The 26,758-nt window shown below is 32.7% G+C and overlaps 2 protein-coding genes and 1 long non-coding RNA gene across 5 annotated transcripts in view; 2 read left to right on the top strand and 1 right to left on the bottom strand.

Moving 5' to 3' along the window:
- LOC144850451 (protein spire homolog 1-like) overlaps positions 1 to 12,914 on the top strand; it is a 42,065-nt gene extending 29,151 nt beyond the window's left edge. The window contains exons 7-16 of one of the 3 annotated variants that reach the window (XM_078707733.1): positions 2,679 to 2,765; positions 3,215 to 3,329; positions 3,639 to 3,805; positions 4,082 to 4,268; positions 4,528 to 4,826; positions 7,183 to 7,203; positions 7,924 to 8,061; positions 8,361 to 8,428; positions 8,517 to 8,651; positions 10,094 to 12,914. In XM_078707733.1, the coding sequence (XP_078563859.1) occupies positions 2,679 to 2,765; positions 3,215 to 3,329; positions 3,639 to 3,805; positions 4,082 to 4,268; positions 4,528 to 4,826; positions 7,183 to 7,203; positions 7,924 to 8,061; positions 8,361 to 8,428; positions 8,517 to 8,651; positions 10,094 to 10,325 (1,449 nt within the window). In that variant the 3' untranslated portion in view covers positions 10,326 to 12,914. The remainder of the gene's footprint in view (positions 1 to 2,678; positions 2,766 to 3,214; positions 3,330 to 3,638; positions 3,806 to 4,081; positions 4,269 to 4,527; positions 4,827 to 7,182; positions 7,204 to 7,923; positions 8,062 to 8,360; positions 8,429 to 8,516; positions 8,652 to 10,093) is intronic. The other 2 variants (XM_078707735.1, XM_078707734.1) reach the window with 2 other exon arrangements.
- A 3,563-nt stretch (positions 12,915 to 16,477) lies between these two features.
- Positions 16,478 to 26,758, top strand: part of LOC144850455 (uncharacterized) — a 51,644-nt gene continuing 41,363 nt past the window's right edge. Inside the window, exons 1-2 of the long non-coding RNA XR_013614084.1 lie at positions 16,478 to 16,514; positions 17,081 to 17,209. This is a non-coding gene — a long non-coding RNA (uncharacterized LOC144850455). The remainder of the gene's footprint in view (positions 16,515 to 17,080; positions 17,210 to 26,758) is intronic.
- Positions 18,820 to 26,673, bottom strand: LOC144850454 (lathosterol oxidase-like). The gene is made up of 3 exons (XM_078707737.1): positions 26,458 to 26,673; positions 20,633 to 20,765; positions 18,820 to 19,895 (listed from the first exon to the last, which is right to left on the bottom strand). The coding sequence occupies exons 1-3, from the start codon at positions 26,665 to 26,667 to the stop codon at positions 19,087 to 19,089; spliced, it is 1,152 nt and encodes a 383-aa protein (XP_078563863.1). The 5' UTR covers positions 26,668 to 26,673; the 3' UTR covers positions 18,820 to 19,086.

Genomic DNA, 26,758 nt, shown 5'->3' with positions numbered 1-26,758 from the left:
CATTTTAGCTGTCAAAAGCAAGCTCCTCTAGGAACCCACATCCATCCCACCCTCTTCTCTTACTGTATCAGTCCTGTAGATTAAAATACATTTATACCACTGTAGTCAAATAAGTATTGAGAGTTTATACAATCCAAATTGTCTAGGCATTTTCATTTGTCAGACTGTTATTTTTAATCATCGGATGCAAAAAAGGGCTAACCCTTTATCTATACCACTACAAACAATGAATCAGACTTGACTACCGTGTGCCGTTGCTATGCTTAGTAAAAAATGGTAATCGGTATATCTATCGATGATATTGCAGGGTGACGGAAGCTAATATTTGGCACGCAGAAATTAATAACATCACTCAACAAAAATGATGTCGTATCTATCCAAAGACCATTGCTTGGTACAAGTAGTTTATAATGTATAATTTAACACTAACTACGGCCAACCCCTATTCATGGGACACCCCTATTAAAGGGACACTTTATTGATTTATTTACTGTATTCAAATTTATTTCAAGAGGGTAGCTCTAACAGAAGTACAACTGACTTGAAGAGGCTCTCTACAGAAAAGTATCAGTGTTACTCTAGAGAGAATTGTTTCTAGGGTTAGGGTCAAGGGTCATGTTGATTAGGAGTACTACAGTATTTAAGTGCATTAATGTACAACTTGCTTCTCTACAGTGTATTTCTCTATTCCTGTGAAAATCAATGTAGCTAGGATTACCATTGAATCATACCATGTATTGTACAGAGAGCATGGTACATTAGCATAGTACTATTATTGAATCATACCATGTATAGAGCATGGTACATTAGCATAGTACTATTATTGAATCATACTGTACCATGTATAGAGTACGGTACATTAGCACTATACTGAACACAAAGTATGTAGTTCATCAATACACACTTAAATAATTACAGAATTGAAGCATGTGTAGATCAATAGAAGATGTGGTGTTTATATTTTATCACACCTTAGTTTGTGACGCTTCAATATAAAATTGTATACTACAACAATAGAACATTATCTATTAAGATAATATCTATTATAAGATATCATCTTAATAGATAACTATTGACTGAGTTTGTGTAGAGAGGCTAGGAGCGGAAGTAATGGTAAATAGGCCTAGCTAGCTCAGTGATGACTTTTGCCCCTTTTGTAGAAAAAACAAACAAAAATATATATATAACGATTCTAGCTACGGGCTTCATAAAATTTACTGTAAATTAGTATTTAATAATCTCAGTTTCTTTGATTGTTTTTCCGAACCAATTGCAGAATTATCTTGAAATGTTGATAGTATATTACTCATGTTGTGCACTCCCCAACGTAAGCTTACAATCAATATATGAATAACCTAAAGATGATGATGAATAATAAGTAAAGGATTCTCTTACCATCTGTCTGGTTATTACACACGTGTATGCCGCACGTACGGCACGTGCATGTCGCACGCACGATACATGAATCATCTCATTCCTTAAGCTCTGTCTACAATATCAAACTTTATGTGACCAAAAAATATGATGCGCCATGATGATGTCATATCACTACCATATTTGGGCATATCACTACCATATTTGAGCACATCACAATTTTTTTTTCAACCTAGTTTGATACAGTAGTGTAGACAGTTAGCTTAATACAAGCATGTTTAGTTCATACATGTATAGATTCAGAATAAGATCAGAAATTTTAATTTGCATTTTTTTTAAATGTAAATTTACTTAAGTTATCAATTACAATATCAATTTCATTTGCATAGAGAACAACAAATAAGGTCTCATGATCTAGTACTTTTATTAGGACAACATATTTGATGTCAAGAAAACAAATATGCTATGACATTTTATATTGCTGACATTTTGAAGTACGGTATTCAGAATTCAACTATTTTTAGTGCATGGTTTCGTATTTCTTTTTCGAACTATATAAGATCATTTATTTATCGTAAAAGGTCAAAAATTATATTTAAATTTTATATTAGCTGTTTTCAATTGTTGTTTTCATAAGTACAGTATCCTATTTTTGTCAAATTGTATTGTTTTGAGGGTCCATAATCATCCGCTTCGACTGGATTGAAAATATTGTTGGGAAAAAAATGTGCTAAATTGTTAATTACGGTATTAAAAAAATGAAGGTTGGTTAAGGAAGGAAAAAGTAAAACCCAAATTTAAAATAACATCAAACTTTAAAGTACACAATGATCTTCCTAAAATAATGTATCAGATTTGTGTGTTTGCTTGAGGACCTTAAGTATTATATTTTTCCCACAAAGTACTGTTACAACTGCAGGTGAAGTCAGAAATTACTGACATTTGAGATAGTAATTTGTGATCTATAAATAATTGTTAATTTAACTTTGCTTACGCTATTAAAGAGCAGTATAAATTTCATTTTAATTGTTTAAACCACGCTGCATTTGCTTGTAACACCATTTAACAAATAATTACTCTACAAACTATACTGTAGCTAATAAATGGTATTCTTTTTGCACAAAAGATAGGCTCTGCTTGTTTTCCAGTGTTCTACTTAAGATATGATGTATGATCGATTGTAATCCCATGCTTGAGTATAATCCCACCCTATTTCAGGCTAAAATCGGACACAGGACTTTGGTATAATAGGTTTTTTTTGTTGATCATTTGTCTTTATGATGTTTTGTTTTGTTTTTTTGTAGATAAATGGAGACATTCCACCACGAGTAAGAAAAGAGGCGCATGATGTTATTTTAGATTTTATTCGTTCAAGACCTCCTCTTAGACCGGTAAGTGATGTAATATCATTGGGGTGAGTTTCTGTGATAGACAGAGTAAGACAGTCTGACATCTTGAGTTGTGAACACTGTATGTGTCTCTCTTCAGTTGTGATTACTACACATGTGTATGATCAAGTTGCCATCTAAGAAATATCTATCTACGCTATCAAACTTTTATGTGACAAAAAAAATGTATATTATATATGTACATGATGATGTCATATCACTGCCATATCACTACCATTGGGCATATCACACTTTTTTTGTCAAACTAGTTTGATAGTGTAGAGCTTTAGAAATATCGAAATCTTTGGAGAAAAAGATTGTCCTTATCTGACTGGAAATGAGAAAATAAAAATTTAAAAAACTAATTTTTTCTTTATTTCATTGCAGCCACAAAATATCACATTATGAAACCTAAGTTATAAATAATAACGTTTTTGTTTTTTGTTAAATAGGCAAAGGAGCGAATTCTGAATTCGACGCCACCAAAACTGTCCAGTCTGCACGATCAGTTATTAAAGGGAATTCGATCTAATCCGCAACTTAAACCAGTCGCATGTAGGGTATTAGGTAACATATCTTAATCATTTTTAAAGGCATAGAAGAAAAATTAAATATTTATTTTGTGCCTAGCTTACCTGGATAAACCAATAAATGCCCTGTCTTTCTAAAGAGATGATAAATTATGAAAAGGAATTCACACCCCTATAATGATAATGGTTTGTGCGATATAATATTATTACTGTTATACCCGGATAACCCGACATTAGTCCTCTCTTTCTGAAGAGATGATCATTTATGAGAAGAAGAAATTCACACCCCTATAATGATAATGGTTTGTGTGATAAAATATTAATACTGTTGATTTATATGTTACAGGTCCTAAACTTAGTCCACCAGGTAGCAAGTCATCAGCAAGGTCAGACAGGATGTCAGATAGTGAATCTGAGGTCGAACCATTAAACAAGAACAAAACTAAAGTATCCACGCCATCGGAGTTAAAGAAAATCTTATCAGCAGATATCGAATTAAATTGGTCAGATGAGGTTTGTGTTTTTTGAGCTAGTTTTACAATTTTTAAATATGATTCAAACAATTAAGCTTTGGCCTGGATACCAATTTTATCAGGATGCTATCCGGACCATCTAAATCTGAGCATCATTTGCTGGCAGCGTGACACAAAAGAACTTTCTGTTTCTGTGTGTCGTCCACACAAGTGGTGTAATTCAACCCACTTATTCTGGATGAGTAAGGTTATTCCAACATTTTTGTAATCACTACTAAGAAACAATTTTTATTTTTGCCTCCTTTTTATTTTTAAGGAAACGGAGGTAGAGATGACAGACAACGAATTCAAATCCAAAGTAATGACAAATGGAATCTCACGGGTGAAGTTGGTACCGCCCCCAACACCACCAACTCCCGAACCAGAGAAGGGATTCTTTCAAAGAACAGAGGAACGGCTGTCACTTAAACTACCGAAGAAACTTGGTTTCTTTGATCTATCATGTAAGAAAAAAAATTTGTCATTTTTAAACAACATAAAATAATGTGTAAAAGGGATCACTCAAGTATTTTCCTGAAGTTTTAGCATCAAAATGAAGACTTTTACTTTTGTAATCTTCCAAAAATGACAATATCTTGTATATTGTAAGTATTATGAACATCTTGTATTGGAGATATAGGATGTCGTACCAATAGAAACTCACAGCTTCTACAACTACTGTTTAGTTTTTTTTACTAATATTGTTTTTAATTTTTTTTAAAGTTTTGACTGGAGACAAAGAAGAGAAACCAGTCGTAGAACCGAAAGTCAACAAAAGTACATTCGAAGCCACCGAAGAGTTCAGTGACTACGACTCGGACCGAGAAGAGCGCCTCCAACGACGACACAGCATCAACTTGTGTCGGACGTCGCGGTACTCCACCTCGCTCGTCCCTCCAATGGTAAATACCTCAACCCCGAATAGCGAGTGGGTTCTTATAAACAAGCCGAACCCGCCCCCTAGACGAGCACGCAAAAAGCGGCGCTCAAATGTCAAATTCAGTGATTCCGATTCGTTGAAAGTAAGTAAGATTTATATTGGTCGCAAGCATGTCATATGTCACTAACCTGGCTAGCACCTAACTAGCACCGCTTGCGGAGATTAGCACGCTCTGTCTCTTTCTCATTGGAGGTAAGCCACTTAACTACTAGCAACTTGTTAAAGCAACCAAAAATAAGTATTATAAACTTATCAGAACTGTACAAAAACAGCAGATTAGTAACACCTAATCGTTGGACTTCCATTTTAAATTATTTAAATATTTGTTTATTTATTTATTATTAATATTTATTTACAACTCTTGTATCAAATAACAAGACCAGTCAATTCTGGCGTATGAATGAAGAAAATAGAAAACATTTTTGTACATATAAAAAAAATTTAAATACCAAGAGTATCATGTTAAACATACAAATGATAAATGATACTCTTTTTTTGTTTTCCTTCCTATAAATTAAATTAAAATGAATTAAAAAAACATCAACAAAAAGTGATAGATAAAAATTGAGATAGATTTGGTTGCTTTGTGAGATTGGTTCCTCTGTTTCAATCATTTAACGGTATCATCATCTTCAAGTTCTGAACTATTTATCACAGCACCTTGTGTCATGGTTCCACTATTCAATCTTTACTATTGTTATTTAATTCTTTATAATATATTACAGGAACACCATTGGTATTTCACTCTGTTTAACTTTACAATTCTTAAATCTGGGATTTTATATAGTTAGTACAATTTTATCATCTTTTCATCTAGATCGTTCACTATGATAACACAACACTATCGATTCAGTCAACCTTTTTTTCTATTCAATTTTTGTTTAATTTTTGAAAAAAAATTCCTTCTTAAAAACTCACTACCATATCAAAGAACAATTTTACTGTAATAAGTATTGTTTGTAGAAAAAACTACAGAGATATAACACAAACTGATTTCTCTATCTTTTATACAAATCAAATCCCACCTATACAGTAAGCAAAGTGAAATAGGAGGGAGGGAGAAAGAAAGATGAACTGCGAAATGAGATGGAAGGGAGTTAGATGAAAAAAAAAATGAGAAGAGATGGGGAGAGGTGAATGAACTGCAAACACTAGTCATGTGACATCAGCATTAGTGAATCACTTATCAAGATATTGAACTCAAATATAATCCCTGTCATTTACAAGCAATCAAAATAAGAATTACATCAGAGTTCAACTAACATTCAAAAACGGTTAATTGGATTTAAATGTATACACTTGATGTCATCTGTCTTATTTTGATTATCTTTTGCCAATCTTTTTATCTTACTTGAGTAATTTTCTTCATCTAAATGTATTTTATCAATTATTTGATTTCATGTCATTTATTGAGACATCTTTTATATTCGTACATTACAGATTCATTTTACTCTTATGATTTATTCATGTTTTGTTAATCAATATTCATTAAATAGACATCTTTTATGTTCTTACATTACAGATTCGTTCATGTTACTCTCATGAATTAATCATGTTTTTATTCAATATTCATTAAATAGACATCTTTTATATTCTTACATTACAGATTCTTTCATTGGTTATTCACATAACTGCACTCGTGAATTATTCATGTTATATTAATCAATATTCATTAAATTAATTATACATAGTCTATACAAGCACTATACATTATTCACAACATTTCTAGTAGTTGTTTTATGATAGACATTATGTTTTTTACATAGCATTTTTATTAATCAATTTTCTTGAAAATTATTTTATAATCTTTATTCCTCATTCTATATACATACCATAGTCTTACCTGCTAGTCCATTCCCATAATACTTTTAATATTCACTGGATCATAAATGTATAAAATTAGACTACTCATTAATTTCACAGTATACTGTGTCAATGCTTTTGGACTGGTGTCCGTTTCGGTAGACTAAATATAATATAACATTGTAGTATATAACATTATATGGTGCCTATTTATGGAGACTAACATAACAGATAGTATATTATATATTCTAGGTTTATATACCGTAGTATATTCAGCCTTTTTCGTATATGTATATGCTTCTGGCATTAAAACCATGTTTTATTGTATCTATTTATAAACTTAAAATATGTTAAATTATCTTATTAGGAGAAGATATTTTTTATGTTTAAATGTCAATCCAATCTTAATTGGAATCTCTTTAGAATCTTGAAGAAATAGAATTTAAAGGTATCCATTTCAGAATTTATAAGGAAAAATTAATTGTTATAATAATGAAAGTTATGTCCATTGATCTTCAGTTGAAAGAACCTATAGAATAGAATGTATCAGGTTACAATACCTATGCTGTAGTAGGATCTATTATAGATTACATCACTCAGTTAAATACCTAATTTATTCTTTCTATAACTTCCAGCTTTTTAGAATGCCTTTGACAGTAAGTAAACACTTACATTAATGTCCTGGTGTTGCGGGATTTTGATAGCTTTTTATGTTGGATTAGACTTTATTTTGGATTTAATTTCACGTTCCTAGGTTCCCATACCTCTATTATTTTATTTCTTGTTCCATTCCCATACCTCCATTATTTTTATTTATACCATTATTTATATTTTTTCAAAGTTTTAATAGCATGGATTGATATTTTGATTATTATTTCAATTCAATATCACACGATATATCATTCCATGGAGTAATAATTAATTCATATTTAGTTTTCTAGGTCTTTGATAATTTAATGAGTTATTTATGCTCTCCAATTTTACTGGGAACTGATATATTAAGCCCACCGTCACAGTGCTGTACCTACCATGAGGAGCACATCGGGACAAAATGCCTCTTCATCATGTATTTATGTCCAACAGCTTAATGTTCCATTCGAAGGACAATGTCTTAGTTTTAGTTATCGTGTTGTAAAGGGTTACTTTTGATTTGGGTTTTCTTAATTTCTAGTTTGATTATTTAGTAGATTTTTTTTCTAAAACATTTTCCTGACATATCTTCCTTTCTCTTATGTTATAATTTCAATTTCCCATTATACTACATTAATATCACTTATTTAAACTTTTCTCAAGTTTAATCTATCTTCCAAAATAAAATTATTTTATTGTTCACACATTTTGTTTTTCTAAATACTCTCAAAATATTTTTTCTGCAGGAGGAAGATGAAAAGAGATTGGAGATGTTGTCACTAACGATTGATGAAGTTACGCACATACGCAGCGTGCTAGTACGGGCCGAGGTTGAGAATCTGCGAGGAAATCAACAACTGTATGATGACATCCGTAACGAGAAGGTAGTGTAACTTAAGTCTGACAATCTTAAATACAACTGATCAGGCAGATCTGGCGAGACAGTGTTTAATGCAATGTGTTATTGCAATTCCAGTCAGACTTGAACCCAGTGTCTTGAGAAAGCAGGCATGATAAACAATCTACAATGCCATTGTTTTTTGCATACTCTAATGGTAAAAAGGATATTGCCCTGGGCTAAAGATTGAAAAAAAAATGCCTCACACTTACAACTTATCTGTAATAAAAAAGAAAAACAGTTGTTATGAAATTGTTAATAATGTTTTTTCCGTTTGAATTTTAGGTCTGTTTTTCATGCAAGAAGAAGTTTGCTTTATTTAAAAGAAAATTTAGGTGTAATTTATGTAAAAGGTAAGCACAATTAAGTAACAAAAACAATCCTACTTTCATGTTTAATATAAGAATGCACAAACATTACAACAACACTTTGTCTATTTAGATTAACTTGTGGAAGATGTATGACTAAAATGTTGCTACCCAGAGAGAGCTTTCTACAAATAGCAGTTGATAAACTGAGTCCAGGCAACATGAAGATGGGGCTGAAGAGGGCCAGGTCGTTCACCTTGCCAAAAAGGTAATTGTCTAACTCGGTTATCATTGTCACATCTCCACTTGGATTATTGAGAGTTAAGTTGATGAGTGTTGACTCGCATTAAGTTACACTCTTAGGTTGTGATTGTGTGTGTACACACATTGTGTGCAATTTAGATTATTAAATTAAAGACATGAGTAAAACCCTGTAAGAAAAACCATAACCATAAAAGTTTAAATCATATTTATCAAAAATTTATTTTTTTTATATTTTTTTCTATATTATGTGTGCTTTGATGCAAATGACATTGCCATGTCAAGCGTTCACATTTAGCATTTAACAAATATAACTGTACTTTTCAGCCAATCACAACCCTTGTCTCCAACTTTAAAAAATATAACTGTACTTTTCAGCCAATCACAACCCTCGTCTCCAACTTTAACAAATATAACTGTACTTTTCAGCCAATCACAACCCTCATCTCCAACTTTAACAAATATAACTGTACTTTTCAGCCAATCACAACCCTCATCTCCAACTTTAACAAATATAACTGTACTTTTCAGCCAATCACAACCCTCATCTCCAACTTTAACAAATATAACTGTACTTTTCAGCCAATCACAACCCTCATCTCCAACTTTAACAAATATAACTGTACTTTTCAGCCAATCACAACCCTCATCTCCAACTTTAACAAATATAACTGTACTTTTCAGCCAATCACAACCCTCATCTCCAACTTTAACAAATATAACTGTACTTTTCAGCCAATCACAACCCTCATCTCCAACTTTAACAAATATAACTGTACTTTTCAGCCAATCACAACCCTCATCTCCAACTTTAACAAATATAACTGTACTTTTCAGCCAATCACAACCCTCATCTCCAACTTTAACAAATATAACTGTACATTTCAGCCAATCACAACCCTCATCTCCAACTTTAACAAATATAACTGTACATTTCAGCCAATCACAACCCTCGTCTCCAACTTTAACAAATATAACTGTACTTTTCAGCCAATCACAACCCTCATCTCCAACTTTAACAAATATAACTGTACTTTTCAGCCAATCACAACCCTCATCTCCAACTTTAACAAATATAACTGTACTTTTCAGCCAATCACAACCCTCATCTCCAACTTTAACAAATATAACTGTACTTTTCAGCCAATCACAACCCTCATCTCCAACTTTAACAAATATAACTGTACATTTCAGCCAATCACAACCCTCGTCTCCAACTTTAACAAATATAACTGTACATTTCAGCCAATCACAACCCTCATCTCCAACTTTAACAAATATAACTGTACTTTTCAGCCAATCACAACCCTCATCTCCAACTTTAACAAATATAACTGTACATTTCAGCCAATCACAACCCTCATCTCCAACTTTAACAAATATAACTGTACTTTTCAGCCAATCACAACCCTCATCTCCAACTTTAACAAATATAACTGTACATTTCAGCCAATCACAACCCTCGTCTCCAATTTTTCAAAAGAAGTTCTCCAAGAAGGAGCGTCGTGATCAAAGGTACCAAGAATCGGAGGAGGACGTTTGTTGCGAGTGTTGTGATTTGTTACAAGAAGCTGTCAAGACGGGAATCCAACCAAATCCGATATCTGACAAAGCTCGCGGTTTTTCCGTTTCTCTTCCTGTCCGTGTTCGTCTCGAAGGACGAAAGGACTCTTTAATATGATTTATGCAAATTTTATGTTAATTATGTAAGCAGGATTTTGTTGAAATTATGTTTATGACTGTAAAAGATAATTTTTTTTTTGTAAATAATTCAAAATAAGATGCTAAATGTAAAAAAACAGATTTTTCATGTGAAAACTGTTTTTAATTAAAATATTAAACAAAATAAATAAAGTTTTTTTTTTTTGTATTTATTTATAACTTTATAAATTTCAAATCATTTGTTAGATATACTTGTTAGCAAAGAAAGACATTTAATACAAGGACTCTACCATGGAAATTTTAGCATATTGAATAATGGAATTCTGGGTGAAAATAAAATAAAAATGGGCCTATAAAAATTAATTTTAAATTCTAGGGTACGCACAATATTTGAGATGTATTTTTAGAATTTTAAGTAATTAAAATGCACAAAATGGTGCTTGGCTTAATGATATAAAAGCATTTCTTTATTATTACATCAAAACAAATTGGATAGAATTAACATCAAGCTCTGTCAGATATAATTTTAGAAGCAGTATAAAAATGAATGAAAAATTACTTAAATCTTTCAATTGTTGGTACAATCTAGATTTGACATATACAACATATTGCTAAATTAAAAGTTTTTTTTAGCAGGTAATGTAAGCTAATTATAGATAGTAGAAAGTGAGAATTAACAGTAAATCATTTACCTAGCTTGCCATTGTTTGTAAACTCTGTCTACACTATCAAACTTTATGGAACAAAAAATGTGATGTGTCCATTATGGACATGATGATGTCATCACTATGTCATCACTACCATATTTTGGCATATCATTACCATATTTGGGTACATCGCACTTTTTTTGTCAAACTAGTTTGATAGTGCAGATAGAGCTTTAGATAAGTTCAATCATAAGTTTATTTCTCGCATAATAACATTATGTAGCTTCCATTAGACCCCATTTACACTCATGTGTGTGTCTCCAAGATCACCAAGACCTTGTTTAATTGCGCAATACAATATTATTTGTATCTTATTATTTTTTTCTTATGGGTTTTTTGTTTATCTTATTTTTATTTGTAAAAGATATAATTTTCAGATTTAAGTTTATATAAAATATTTTTTTTTGTAATGCAGTGTCCTTTGATTTGGTGTAAAAAAAAACGACTATTTTTAATGTTTTTTAAAAATATTTGTTTTCCGTGTTTTTAAAAAGATTGTGTTCAATATTTGGCCATTCCTTGACGTGTACAATTTAGTAAAATATATTGTTTTTGATGATCATATAGTTATTAAATAATAATTGTATAATTATTATAATTTGTAAAAGTATAAAAGAGTGATGTATTATATTGTATGTATTATATATTATGATTTGCACAAGATGCCGTTATTGTATAATTTATATTTTATATTTTGTGTACAGATAAAGTGTTTGTTTTGGTTCAAAATGCTTTGTGTAAATAATTGCAAAGTTTTGTAAAAAATATAAGATACAGTAACTGTAATTATATATCACAAAAACTTAATACCACTTTCATATGGCGTAGCAAAACTACAGAGGAGAGTGGGGGATGGTAGGGGGCCAATAGGGAAGGGGCACACCATACAAAATGCTAGTGCTGTCTCCCCAGTGTGCGTAAAAGGACTTTTGCTAGGCAATATGAAACGGGTATAAGGTATAAATGCTAAACTAGGAATATTAAGTTTTTTGGTTTTTGTGCTGTTTTTATTTGTAATTTTACTGAATTCTTGCAGCACAAAAAACAGCATAAAATAAGTGTGTGAACACAAGGCCTACCTGCCAATAGTCTGACATCATTCTAAAGGCCTACCTGCCAATAGTCTGACATCATTCTAAAGGCTTTTTTCGTCGACTTTGCAGGTTTTTAATCTAGTAATCTTGAAAGGCTGTTAAAGGTGTAAATGTGTTAAACCTTTTCCTTGCCAATAACGGCCTTTTGTTTTTTACGATGCGCCACAGGATCGACTACATGGCTATTCATTCTATGCATGCTCGTTATGGTTCTGAGCGTGTGCAGAATGATTTTCTGACTTGACAGTTGCATAGTCGATTGGTGCGTCATGAAACGCAGAGTTAGTAGATGCTGGTCCTCAAGTCTAGTATAGGTTTTTTTCAAAGATGCACTACTAAAGAATATAGGCCTACAGTATAACATAGAGAACTATACATTTTATATAAATAACTTTTCAGTGCACGGTGAATTAAAAGATTAAATTATATAAGCTACCAACCTCAAACTTACTGTAAACAGCCATATTAAATAATAGTAATTAGCATAATTGAGATATTCAAATTAAACTAAAGTTCACCTGCAGATTATAAGGCCTTCTATGCAGCATCTATGTAAAACACAGTACACGCTCACTTACTTTCTGTTTGATAGTTTATTCTTCAATAAATGACCCATTTTCCTACATCACATGCTGTACATTTAAATGAACACCCAGCAACCGTATAAAATAACATAGAAATGTCTATTATTGTATTTGTTTGTCAAAGCGAATTGTATACATTTTACTTACAAATTTCAGTAACGTTTAGTATGGTGAAAACCATCTGAGAATTCTAAAGAAATAAAAAAAAAAGTGTTTCACAAGCAACCAGTGTTATGGTTTCTTTGTGTTTGTTTATTTATTTATTTTTTTTTTTTGACTGGCAGAATTTTAATGTAATCTATTTACCCAGTAAACTTATAATTTTTTTTTCTATTCTATGTTTTCAATGGGTACGATTTTCTTGAAAATCACACCTTGTCGCGATTTGGGGGATACCTTGTAATTTCCTGTACTCTTACATGCAAAAGAGGGGGTACATTTGACTAACCCTAAGAAAATAATTTCTTCAATAAAAAAAAATCTTAAAATGTTTTTTTAATGTAATTTTTCCAGATCTTTCTATTTCTGGTATTTCTATTAAGTATACATTGCGCAATTTTGCGTAAACAGACACTTTCCCCCATTAGGGTTAATTGTTTTTTTTTAATATGCTAGGGAGTATGATCACGTGACGTTTTTCACAATCACACTACTACTGGCATAATAATGTGGCGATCTGTTCTCGCGTCGTGATGTTTGTTGTTTTTGACGGGTGAAAAGTATATTTAAACATTCTGGATGTGACCCTATAATGTTTTCACGGTGTAAATGATGTGATTGAGATTATTACTAAAATGTCAAATTTAATGAGATCTGAGAAAGACGTGGCTATTCAAGAAAGCAAGGCCTAGGCCTACTACTCTAGGTAGGTACCGATGTTTCTTGGCCCAGCCAGGCTGTGATAGCCTTACAGCAGTGAAGTTTGTTATGAAACCCACCACCCACGATAGGGTGCCTGCATAATTGCTCTTCAGTAAGGGCTAAGCTCCCATGTCGCTTTTAAAATTATTATGTGATGTGAGCAATACTATTTGTAGAGGATTTTGTGTTTCAAATTATTATTAATTAATGTGCGAGAAAACAGTAAGTCTTTTAAAAACTTTCAATAGGCCTAGGGCCTAGGCTCTAGCTAGACATATGAATTCAAGCCTTGCTAGTACTAGTAGTAGCTAGGTTGGTTTGAGTAGACGGCCTAGCTTAAAATTAATAAGCAAGTTATTAACTAAGATGATGATGCTGTTGTACAGTGCAAATCATATCATATACTGACATTTTTATTTGAAATATTACTTGGGGCCCAAACAATTGCATTTTGTGTGTATAACATTGATTCACCATTTTTCGACACTATAATTTACCAAAGGGGAAAAATTACACCAATGCGTTCACCGACGAACAAAACGCGTCCATCGCCAAGTGTTGTAAACTAATAACCTCTAAGTTTATGAAAAAGTGTAATGTATTAAAAACACTATTATCCGACCGATTTTTTGGAAATGAGTTTTAGGAAAATATTGCCATATTTTCCCAGTTTTTTTTTTTTGTGTAATCACTTTTAATTAAACATACTTAAACATAATAAAGCTGACAAAGTCTGAGTGGAGCTCCACTTTAAAGCATTTTAGCAGAAGCAACACTTATTATGTAAAAGTTAATATAATAGCGCCCTCATTCATGTCAACTATAAACATCGTTGATTGGTTGAATGTTTTTGTGCTTGTCACGCATTGCTTTCACAGTTGTTGCGTTTTGATTGGTAATTTGTTGACAACGCGTAGAGGCACGCGCTCGCATAAACGCCGCCGAATAATTTTCATTGCCGTTTCGACGCGCTTGAAATGTTTTGCGCGTATATTTTATTTTGTATTGGATTTACTGTTTTGAATATACTGAAGATGCTGTTTGTAAAAAAGCAGCTCACAAGCGGGAACTGATACAATATACCTGTAGTATCAACCGGACGATATTACGAACCTTCGTTAAGAAAGTATAGGCCTATTGTACGCACGGAAAAACCGGTTGTAGTTTTTCACTAAACAAGATTGGTCGAGAAATTCAGTTTTAAGTTTCTCTACATTTGTATGGTTATTGATGATTATTGTGTTTACCCTGCCGGAGGTATTAATATTTCTTTACAAGCTGGAAAACGCTAAACCCCATTAAAATAACTTTTCGCCCATTTTCTTCGAGTGATGAACATGTGATCGTTGAGAATCTAGCCAGCAGAAGCAGCAAAGTACATACTTATTATATTGTTATGGTTGACATGAAACGTTTCATTAAAAAACACGAGGTTTATATTAAAATGAGCAAGCAAATGTCCCTATGGCCAAAAAATGTTATCAGCAATGGTTATATAGTGCACGGGTCAAGGTGACGTGTACACTGCGCGTGATAATGTTCACAGAACCTACCGACATTGATGACGTTATTGTTTTATGTGCTCAATAAATTATATTGCGAGCTATTTGCATCCAGGCCCTTTCTATATACTCTGCTGCCCTTTCAACCTACAAATTTCAAGCGCTTACCATCAATGATACCATGTCCCCTGTGGTTCATAGAACCTTCGTTGTTTTTTCCTATTTCCTGCTAATGTTCTTTTTGTATTCCTTTTTTTACCTAAATAAATTCAGCCAGTCATGTTGTAAATAGAAAATAAAACTGGAACTCACTCGTAGCAGATGCGCATGTGTCGAACTTTGGTTAGTCTACGCGCATAACAAGCCGTTCTACATAAGTTCGTTGTGGGGGGTGGGGTGGGGGTATGTGGCTGGAGGTAGAGACACGACGCAAGGATGTAGTGACTTGACCAATCACAAGCGATGGATTATTCGAACTGTCGATTGCCATTGTTTCAACTCGCTTACGTTGCGTCTACGTCTTTACATTGCGTCTACGTCCTTACGTTGCGTCTACGTCCTTACGTTGCGTCTACGTCTTTACGTTGCGTCTACGTCCTTACGTCTCTCGAGAACCAAGCTACGTAAGTGACGCGTTTCGAAAACGAAAGTTGCTGTAATTGCATGCTAAACCAACATAAATATTATACCTGTATTTTATTGCGTATTCCTTTGTGTAGGCATGTTATTATTACAAGGCACGCACGCATCTACCTGAGGCCCTCGAGCGTGAAGGATCGCCACAATACATTTAGTATGCAAAGGACAGGCGATATTAATATAATAATTCTTACTCATAATTTTAGCAAACTGAGGTGCCATAAAGGATCTGACGTGTCTTAAATCATTCGAATTATAACCACAATGCATTGTTGCTTGCAATCGCGTCGACGACGTAAGATAATCAGAACAAATTGTGTTACTTGATGAATTAAATTACGTGCACTTTTTTAAAATGCTTTTTTCAGATGACCTTATTTTTTTCCAGTTCCAGTTTCAATTTTTATTTTATTCCGTTATTTACGTAACTAACAATAGAGACTTCCTAAATTATACTTTGTCTATAAGGATTTTTATACTTATAACCATGGAGAAAATAGTTATTTCTCCATGTTATATACTATTTCACTATTATCTATACTGTCTGTAGGTAACAATATAATGTTGTTTTTTCTCGTAAAATGTTATTTATCATTTATCAATTTTGTTCTTATAGTTTAATATTCCTAATGTTTTGTGTTCTTAAAAGTTGTATTGTTACATAAAAGTAAAGTAGTCAATCCAAAGAATGTATGTTAATTTCACACTTGCTTTTAATCTTATGTAAATTTAAATTGCCACCTGTGATAAAGGTCGAGAATTTGTCGCGAAATAACATAGCAAGGGCAGTTGAAAACGAGTCGACAAGAGATTGCCAGACCGTAAGTAAATCATAACTGTAAAATACAATTAGATGTGTACGCGTAGAGCAGATGAAGGAGTTACGATAGACACTTTCCCGTGAAACGAATGAGGGGAAGAATTATGTTACACTATACGGCCAACCATTATTCATTATATCCATCTTTCTTAAAAAGTTCCACAAAACGAGGGGAAAATATGTTAAAACAGCCAGTACAACTTATAATAAAAAATGAACATCCCTATTAAGGGGTAATTGGTTCCCAAATTTAAAATATTGTTTGTGTCAGTATTTCCATTTTCTTATAGTTCAGTATGTGGGCACTGTAGTATTTATTATTATGTAGGGCTATCTGATTTACTCGTCGTAATTGCAACCCAATATCACTGTCGTACAATTTCATATTGCCCGTAGCAATAACACAAACGAGCAAATATCAGATAAAATGCTTGTTATATTTGTCATACTAATAATACTAACCTTCGCTTTGAGAGATTGCAGCTGATTATTTAGCTCTTCCCATCATCCCACTGACATTGACCCAAACGTCACAAGATCACAACTTTTGATGATGTTTATCCACAGTGCAATTGAAACATAATACAAAATGATGACGTCACGCAACCAACATTCTACCTTCCGACAACGTTGACCAATCAACATGCGTAAAGTTTTCATCCGCGTATAGTTTAGACCAATGAGAATCAAGAAGAGGTAAGATTTTGTTGTGGATGATATAGCTTGGAGGAATGTGTACACTCCTCGGGCAAAACTCTTTAAGAGCAGCGTGTGGCTGTCTACAGGGCTCCTAGCTAATTAATACAATCGTTAACAACATCATTAGGGTGTTATGATTGGCCTAACTTTAACTAAATCATAGAATACAAGAATGACCTGGACCTTTTCCAGGTCTACATATCTCTAAATTGAACATTCGAATCTAGGAACATGACTATTTCTGAATCTGTAGGTTTTACTCGAAATGCACTCACTGCCAATATATTTTAATGAAACGTATGGTCTTCTTGCGTCTGAAAATTGATGACTTGCTGCAACGCTTTTTATATGTTAAGAAAGTGCATCATGTTCAAACAGTGACGTATGCGCGTACAAAAGTTGTTCCATTTCAAAATAATTTGTACGCGCGCGTGTCAAAAGAAAATTAACATTTCTATAGTGCTATGTTGAGACGCGCGCGTACAAGTGTGTGTTGTGGTGTTATCAAAATAAAAAATCAAATCAATTAATTCAACTTTTTAAGTTTATTAGAAAAATTTGTACCTTAACATTTATTTATACCTTCATTGCAATTTTCAAATCTGTACAAATTAATAATATTTATAAACTTTATGAAAATATGTAATACTGGTTTAAACAGAATAATTACGCCATCTGACATCACAACAATACGCCACTGAGACGCGTCGAGCTGGTCTGGAGATTTGTAACAAGACTATATTAATATAATAATACTCTATTATTATTAATAAACAAGATCACACAACCATAGTATGTGTGTAATAATATGATAAGATCTGTGTTTAAATGATTGTAATTAATGTGTGGGAGCCGGCAAAATACCACTAAAGAAAAAAAAAGAAATTAGTTTGAACATAGACCATATAAAAAAAATACCCCAAATTGGAGTTGAGTTAAATATGGAGTTACTAAAAAATAAAGCTCAAAATAGGTTTATCATTTTCACTTTTTTACTGTCAAATTGACTTAGCTTGGTTCCAGGGCATAGACGTACGCGCAACGCAACGACGTACGCCCAACGCAACAAAATGTGATTGGTCAAATTAATTTCATTGTCATCGAATAGACTTAAAATTGATAAATTATGTTGTTATAATATTTATATTTTTTTACATTTTGCATATGGACTTTACATCAAAATATTTGAAAATTATAAAACAGCTTTACATCGGGAACCATAATGTCTCCTTGAAAATCATAATAATTGTTGAGATTCCACGTTTAGATATCGCAATTTACTTTCTTCTGCAACGATATCTAATCCAAACGTGATAGTCGCTTGGAATCCTCTTGTCCAATCTTAATCCCTTTAATCCTTTAAATCCGTTAGCAACCAAACTCCATAAGTTTGTTACTCAAACAAAATCTTTGAATTCTTTTCATAACATTTTGGAATACAGTAGAACCAGCTACAACACTTATTAATATATATACAGTGCAAAATATATATATAGATAATTATAATTACAAATACATAATACAGTATCTACCTTAATTAATTATGTCCATGGTAGCGTTCCATAGACAGGCGTCTTACTACTAATCGAATTAAGTAAAAACGGAGAAGCCGTCGCTTGTGATTGGTCAAATTACTGCATAAGTATCCCATTTGTTTAATTTAGTTTCCCCACTTTTTAAAACCTAATAAAGTGGTCCTAAATAAATATTCTTGTAGGAATTTTGTATCAGAATTGTTTACTTGTTTAACTTATTTTTTTTCAATAAAATAATTATAGCTAGGCCTACTCATGCTAAATCCCTACATTGCAAAATGTTAACCGAATAAATAACATATATTAAAGTTTATATAACTACATTCATAGATAACACAGTCAACGCAGAGCTTCACTGTTATGTACCTTCTTTTGAACAGATATGCCGAATTCGGTTTGAGCACATACGTCATTATCATTATCGTCTGAAGAAGTCGATATACGCGCGCGTAGGTTAGCTGTATGGAAGCCATTTTTCGCAATTGTACCATTACCATTTGATGTAGAAGAACGCAGAACTGTATTCGAGTCATTACATGTGCGTTTGTCGTCTGCTGACGAGCCGTTGCAATGATGATAGCCGTTCGTATGTTTTTCTGGCCGAGTAATGCTACCGTTAACACCGTTGTTTTTCGTCGTATGGTGACCGTCCTGTTTCTCATTCTGTGTCGTGCGTAACTTTTCCATTTGGTCAATGGGCCCGTCACCTACATATGGACTTGGGGTTCGGTACGAGCCGCCAAGCCTATCCCATAACGTGAAAAACTGTCCGTAGTTGTAATTAAAGTACAAATGGTGATCGGTGTGGTGGGCGGATCCGTTTATGTAAGGCTTTAACGAGTTTGGAACGCGGTAGTCGCCGTCATGAATAATGATAGTCCATATCATTACAAATACGTACATGAAAAGGTAAACGTACTTGTGAAGTGGGAACACAAAAGCGTAGATATGATAAGGTAGACTTTGCATAAATCCATCCAGAGGGTGGAAGGCGTAGCTGGCAAAGGGCGTGGCCACCTTGTACAAGTGGTGTTTCTTGTGGACATATTTGTATATCAGTCGGTGGTGCATAAGTCGGTGAATCCAATAGATTGCCGCATCGGTGAAAATGACCAACGGAACAAAGTCCAGTAAGGCACTATACACACCTGTAAATGAGATAAATATATTAGTTGATTTAATATGTTATTTATTATGTTATTTAACTATAAAGAATAATATTTTATTACAATTATTACACGTCAATTTTAATCTAATTTATATGAGGGTAGCTGACTCATTTGCCGCTCCCCGGCATTTTTTTCATCTTCTTTGTTATTTTGTTATTTATTTTTTTAAATATTGTATTGATTTTATGCCGCTTCAAATAAACGAAACCTGCTTAATATTTCAAAATAAATTTAGATCTTATTGGACACGATCCGATAATGATGAACGATTTCAACTTTTAACTTTGAAATATTTAGGGTCAAAGGGTTACTTTATGAAACGTTGTTCTTTAAATTTATATGACCATTTTTATTGATATTTATGTGTATAGTTATTCATTATTGGGTACCTATTAGTTAGACCTGGGTGTTTAGTTAATTGAATCAAGGGACAGAATCGAACATTCCTCGCCTTTTAAGTAATAGACTTAGAGAATTAGAAAAAAAAAGGGGGCATTTTAGTCAAGGCGATGAGACTCGGACTAGGCAGCGGGTTAAGTCTAGTTTATAAGTATTATAATTGTTTTAAACATGGGTCTGCACAACGAGTGTGTAGCACCTCGTTGGTGCAACTGTGTTCGAAGAGGAATGGTGGTAGATAGGTTGTGTTCACACATAAAACAGATGTGCTCAAACCGAGTTCTTTCTATTGCGTTCACATTACTTTAACAACTTACCATATTTAAACGATGTGGTGTCGTCATAAAGTTTACTGTGACCTCTGACTTCTAATAAGAAAATTGAACATGTCGGAAGACTGATGCACGGCAGAGACCAGAACGAGAGCAGTATTTCATCTTGAATTTGATTCTAGTGAGAAAAAAAGAGAAAAAACAATGAAAATATTATTTTTGTTGTTTTATTCTTTGTTTTACATACGGTAGTTTTGCTTTTTTTTAAATTGTATGTAAGTACATGTATTTCCGTGAATGTAAGTCAATTTTTGTAGACGATAATTATAAGACATTTAGTTTAATTCTGGAATAATCTATGTGCATCAAATGGCAATCCCACCACCACTGTGTGGTCTATACCAAGCGTTGCACGATGAAGTTTAGAGTGCGCCCTCTATAGCAAAGCTGTTGCAGTAACGAAATGGAAATACTGTAAATTCATTTTCAGTTGTCATCTTTTACTCGTAACTAAGCATAATAAACGCGAACTATTTAATTCTACGACACTCTTAACATTCTCCAAAGTACAACTGCGGGTGAAACTATCATGTTAGAACTCATGCAAAGTTGTTGTAAGCCGGCAACAAGCCGTGTTCTTTGCTAGTTTTCTAGCTCTACCACACAGGTGGAGAGAGCGTCAGCTGCCTAGAACAAACAAGCTACCTTGTATGAAAACAAAAAGAATCAATATCCCTAGGTTTGAGTTAAAATTTGACGCAATTTCTCCCGAGAACGTTTTCTCCGGAGAAAAATGGAATTTGCAAACGCTACTGCCTCCTCAATTTGCTGCATGTCATCATCGACTAGCTTCTACTGATATTTTTGTGACCGTTATTGGATTGGGCCTGTGGCACCGAAGGGAATACAACTACTAGTATATTTCATTGAAAACCGGAAGAACCGAGTAAAATATATGTTAAACGAGCACTGTCATGCTATAGTAATTATATTTATGAACTAGATGTCAAATATTGATTCATATAATTTTTAACCCATTTATACGTGATACCCATTAACAGTATAAAACAGTCATTCGTTTGTTTCTAAATAAGTTCATACAATCGTTTCGTTTTCTTTTACTCTGTGATGTAGGTCTATTTAAGTAATCTTAAGTTCAATGTTAATAGTATTTTATGAATAATTTGTTTGTTCACTCCATCATTAGAACCACAACAGTTCATAGCACGCCTCGGGGTAGACACACCTCTACAACGCCGTAGTTACTAATTATCAATCATTCAGCTACTTTGCGACATTGCTTTCTAGCGGTTTCTTTCCTAATTGCAGCCACCCAGATAACACGAGCGAAGAAATTTGTTTGGAACTTGAATTGAATAATTAAAAGGGTTGGATAATGAATAATTTGAGGAATATCAGACCCAAGCCCGCTAGCTACAATTTTTAACTCGCTAGTTAACACTTTTAACTCGCTAGTTACCAATTTTAACTCGCTAGTTACCACTTTTAACTCACTAGTTACCACTTTTCACTCGCAGTTACCAATTTTAACTCGCTAGTTACCACTTTTAACTCACTATACCACTTTAAACTCGCTATTTACCACTTTTAACTCGCTATTTACCACTTTTAACTTGCTAGTTACCACTTTTAAGTCGCTAGTTAATGTTGTTAACTCGCTAGTTACCGCTTTTGTTAACATAATAATCCTTCTAGGCTTCCACTTTAAACTTGTCAGGCAAAGAAAGATTATACCCCATATGTGAATTTTGTCTAATTTTCAAATTTCATGTTATTACACAATAAATGACATGTAGAATAAGTGGGGGAAGAATACTACTGAGTTGCGTTGCTTGTTCCTTCCTTAAAGTCACGCACAAGTCCATATCATTAGCACTATCCCTAGGGCTATTACAATTGGCCACTGCTAAGTATATCCAGCTCCTCGGATGATATTATACCGTACATGTCACAAAGCCAAATACATTCAAGGATTTGAAATTTATCAAGAACTATTTTCCAATTAATTGCAATTTTAAAGAGCAATACAAATCCTATATTAAATTTGTTTGAGACATTGCATCCAGTACAATCCGATGTAAATGCGATTGGTTCAATTAAAAGTAATTGAAGAGGTCCTTGGTGTAAAATTCCCTTAAAAATGTCACCTTTAAAATTAGAATTAATTTAACCTCTACTGTCCCTTAGATAATGTACATTCTTGAATTGTTGTCCAACCCCCGCAAAACCAATGAAGATAATATATTATTATTATTATTATGATTACTTGTATAGCGCACATTTATACAACATTTAATTATAATCAGCGGCGCTTCACATCAATTAGTATCGTAACATTGTTTGAAATATAGTGCTTTTAAATATATGCGGAATACATAATATGAGGTAATAATGGAATACAGTATTATTATTTTTGTCTAGACTTTTGTCTTAACTACACTGCTTGTTTTCCATAGAAAATGAAAGTTATTTGGAGATTACAACATGGGCGAGAACATTGAATTATTTCACATTAGGAACAATTTTATGAGACTTCATTATTTAAATATTTTGAGGTTCAACTGTAATATAGTTTTACGATCAAGATTTAAACGATTTATGTTTTCGGAAACGAATTGCAACGCTTTGAATTTGTCTGTCGATAAGTCTTTTATAGCACATTGTTTCATCATATAATCATCAAATGTCCGTTGGCGCCATTTCACCCTTTTCGCCTTTGGGTAAAACAAAAATGAAGAAAAAAAAATTCTTCTTGTTTTTATGAGCTCAACAAAACTTAAGATATTTCATTTCAAGTGATTTGCGGCGAACCCTTTAAGGTACGGAAACGGTTGACGTTCATAAAATAAACAGTCGAGTTTCGATTTCAGAAAAAAGTTCTCCGAGACCATATTTCGTGCGGGTCAGTAAGATTGTGTTTTAGGCTATTTGTATATTTTGCTTTGAAAACCGCATGATCGCATTTTGGCTCAGTATTTAGAATTTACATTTTAAATTTGTTTATTTACTTAAAAAGCAGTAGATTGTCGTCAGTAATAATAATAATTTATTGAAACTACACCTTTACAACGGTGGCACCCGTTCATACACGGTGCGTTCTATATACAGATAGACATTCAACAGATACAAATTAATAAAAACAAACAGATACAAAATAAAACTAGAATTTAATTCGTCACTTTGACGAATTATAGGTGATCATTTTTATCATTTTAATGAAATTAATTTTTTTTTTACATGCACGTACGTTAACATACGAACAGAAAATGTTGATGCATGCCATCTTATTATACGCTTATAGCGTTGAGTTGAGCATATTATATGCCATATATACAATATGTACAGTATATAATGTATATCTATATACAGTGTAGCATAGGTGAAATTACAGGACACACATCATGTTCTAATTTTTTGGTATGATGGAATTATCAAAATAAACTTGAAGATGACAATTTCGAAAGATAATGAATTGAGCAAATAAATATAAGAATTGGAAGAGAATTTGGCACGTAGAAGCGCTGTGCGCGCTCTTTGAAATTTGTATAACTTTGACGAAAAAGATGAAAAAACTACTTTTAAACTTCAACTGGCCATATGTTAACGTCACAACATCCGATAGGCTTGATTTTTATATGAATTCATATCTACATTTCATCAGCTTCCATAATAAATTATAATCATCAAGGTAACCTTCAATTATGAAGAGCTGTAAGATATTCAAATTTACGGCGAAGGTGAAATTACACGACCTACGTTATTCAAGTTTTTACGCGTGATGACGTCATTAAAATGAAGATAGTGTCAACTCATGATAAAGATAATTAATTAAGCAAGCACATACTGAAAGTTGTGCGAAATTCGAGCACACATAACCAAGATGCGCTCTGTTGAATGTGATAATCTACACAAAAAGATAACAAATCCTAATTTTTAAATTCAAGTGGCCATTTGATGACGTCAAAACATTTTGTACGTAAAATATGTACATGAATTCATATCTACAACTCAATGGCTTCCAGAATAAGTTAAAAAAATCGGGGGTCATCTTGCATTCTGAAGAATTATTTTCATTTTAAAAAAGACCTATTTTTCACCATTTTCAGAACTTTTGTAAAATTAATGTGCGCATTTTGTCATTTTTAACGTGCTCGTATAGCGTTATTTTAAGTCGGAACTGACTCAAATTTGGTGAATGTACTAAGGATGGTGAGTAGAATGAGATTTGTAAAAAAAAATCATATTTTTTACGCTTTTTAAGTATCGCGCGCGCAAAAACGCATTTTTGCGCAGTAATTTTTTGAAACACGCAAATGGCCTAATTCATGCTCTAAATTGATCAAAACTTAATTTTGAGCGTTTTAAATTTTTAACGCGCGATATCACGCGCATGAACCTACGTGCGAGTGCGTTTTTATTTGCTAATATTTTTACCCTTGATCTGAAGTTTACGTGTAGTGAATTTCATTAATATGTGATAATGAATTATGGAGATATGATTGATAATGTGATTTCGCAAAATGGCGTATAAATGTCGTCACGGATGAGTGATCACGCTGGAAAGCTTATTAGGATTAAGTTATATTATTTGAAAGATATTCTGAAATTTTTGTAATCATTGACATTAAACTTTTTGAGATAATTGTTACACAAAATAGTGTACAGAAACAATAAAAAGAAAAAAAAAAATAATAATAAAGATTTTATACAATAACAATAGGTGATCATTTTATTCTAAATGATCACCTAATTATCAACCGCCGACTCGATCACTATCGTAGTCGTACGGCACTTATGCAAAATACAATGAGTTAAAAAGAAAAGAAATACAAACAATTTTTAAGTAGTACAGTAACTGAAAAAAAAAAAAAAAAAAAAAAAATTGTACCAAAATTTAAAAAAAAAAAAAAATAGTAATATTAAAAACTCAAAATAAAAAGATCTCTATACCGCAACAAAACAAAAACATTACATGCTATCTGCGAGTTGTATAAGATTGTTTCGTATTTTCCAAGATCTTGCTAGGTATACTTTACAAAATTTGTCAAGACTCAATAGAACATTATTACTGAGGGGAAGTGTATCCGTCCCCAGAACATATAACATTTTTTCGTCATTGTTACTGGTGCAGAATGTTTCCCAAACATCTAACTCGTTATGAAAAATTAAGTCTTGTTTAAGTATATTTAGCTGTTCTTCTCTTACACATTGTAATGCATCACAACTAAATAAAAAGTGAGATATGTCCTCTATATTTCCAGAGTTACACAATAAACAGAGACCATCATTATCCACGGTCCATTTACTTAATTTAAAATTTAAAGGGAGAGTATTGGAACGGGCTTGAAATTTAAGACGGGCACCATTAAAATTTGTTTTATCAAGTAAAAACTTTTCAAGATCCGGCTTTGATTTTAACTTTGCATAAAAAGATAGCGACGTTTTAGATGCGAGGTCCTCTGACCATTGATTATTTACATTATCTAAAATATTTTGTTTCAGTAAATTAAACCAATTTTCCATAGTGCGATTTTTAATAACATTGTTAAAAATATGCATGCATTCAAATCTACAGAAAGTGGTTCGTACACAACTAAGGAATTTAAATCGTAATTCTTTTGTGTTGTAATTCGTCAGTTAGCAAACAATCGACTCATTGATGATGTTTTTATTTGGCGGCTTTTCTCTTTAATAATATTTCAACACATCATTTCGGATAATTGTAGCGTTTAGGTTTTTAAGAATGAAAGTTAAACAAGTTGAATCATATCTGCTAAATGGCCTAATATACTAATCTGTAAATATTAACATTGTCATTCATAATATTTATCATTAATATTTAATATTACCTTCATAAATAATGGATGATCCATGAGTCGTTTGTCGAAAAGAAAAAGGTAACTGAAACAGGATATGATGAGGTAGAGGCTTATGGCTCCGAAGTTTGCAACTAGAAGTAAAGTGACCCATTGTCGAAACCAATAGTCTTCTTTCCAGTCGTTTGGATAAACATAAGGCGTGAAGAAATAGTTATCGCAAACCTCTAATATAACGTCCATTGCTTTGCGTTACCTACAAATAAATATAAAGGATAACATTAATAGAATATGCAACTACTTTGGATATTATCACAGAAATGAGTTAGTCCGC

Source organism: Antedon bifida, chromosome 8, assembly GCF_963402885.1.
Source record: "Antedon bifida chromosome 8, ecAntBifi1.1, whole genome shotgun sequence".
Lineage (NCBI taxonomy): Eukaryota > Metazoa > Echinodermata > Crinoidea > Comatulida > Antedonidae > Antedon > Antedon bifida.
This window is presented reverse-complemented; position numbering and strand designations above follow the sequence as displayed.

Coding starts and splice junctions, on each gene's coding strand:
- LOC144850454 (XM_078707737.1), bottom strand. CDS start 26,667: ATGGACGTTATATTAGAGGTTTGCGATAACTATTTCTTCACGCCTTAT. Junction 20,766..26,457: donor ATCATCCATTATTTATGAAG/GTAATATTAAAT, acceptor TTTTCTCACTAG/AATCAAATTCAAGATGAAAT. Junction 19,896..20,632: donor CACCACATCGTTTAAATATG/GTAAGTTGTTAA, acceptor TCTCATTTACAG/GTGTGTATAGTGCCTTACTG.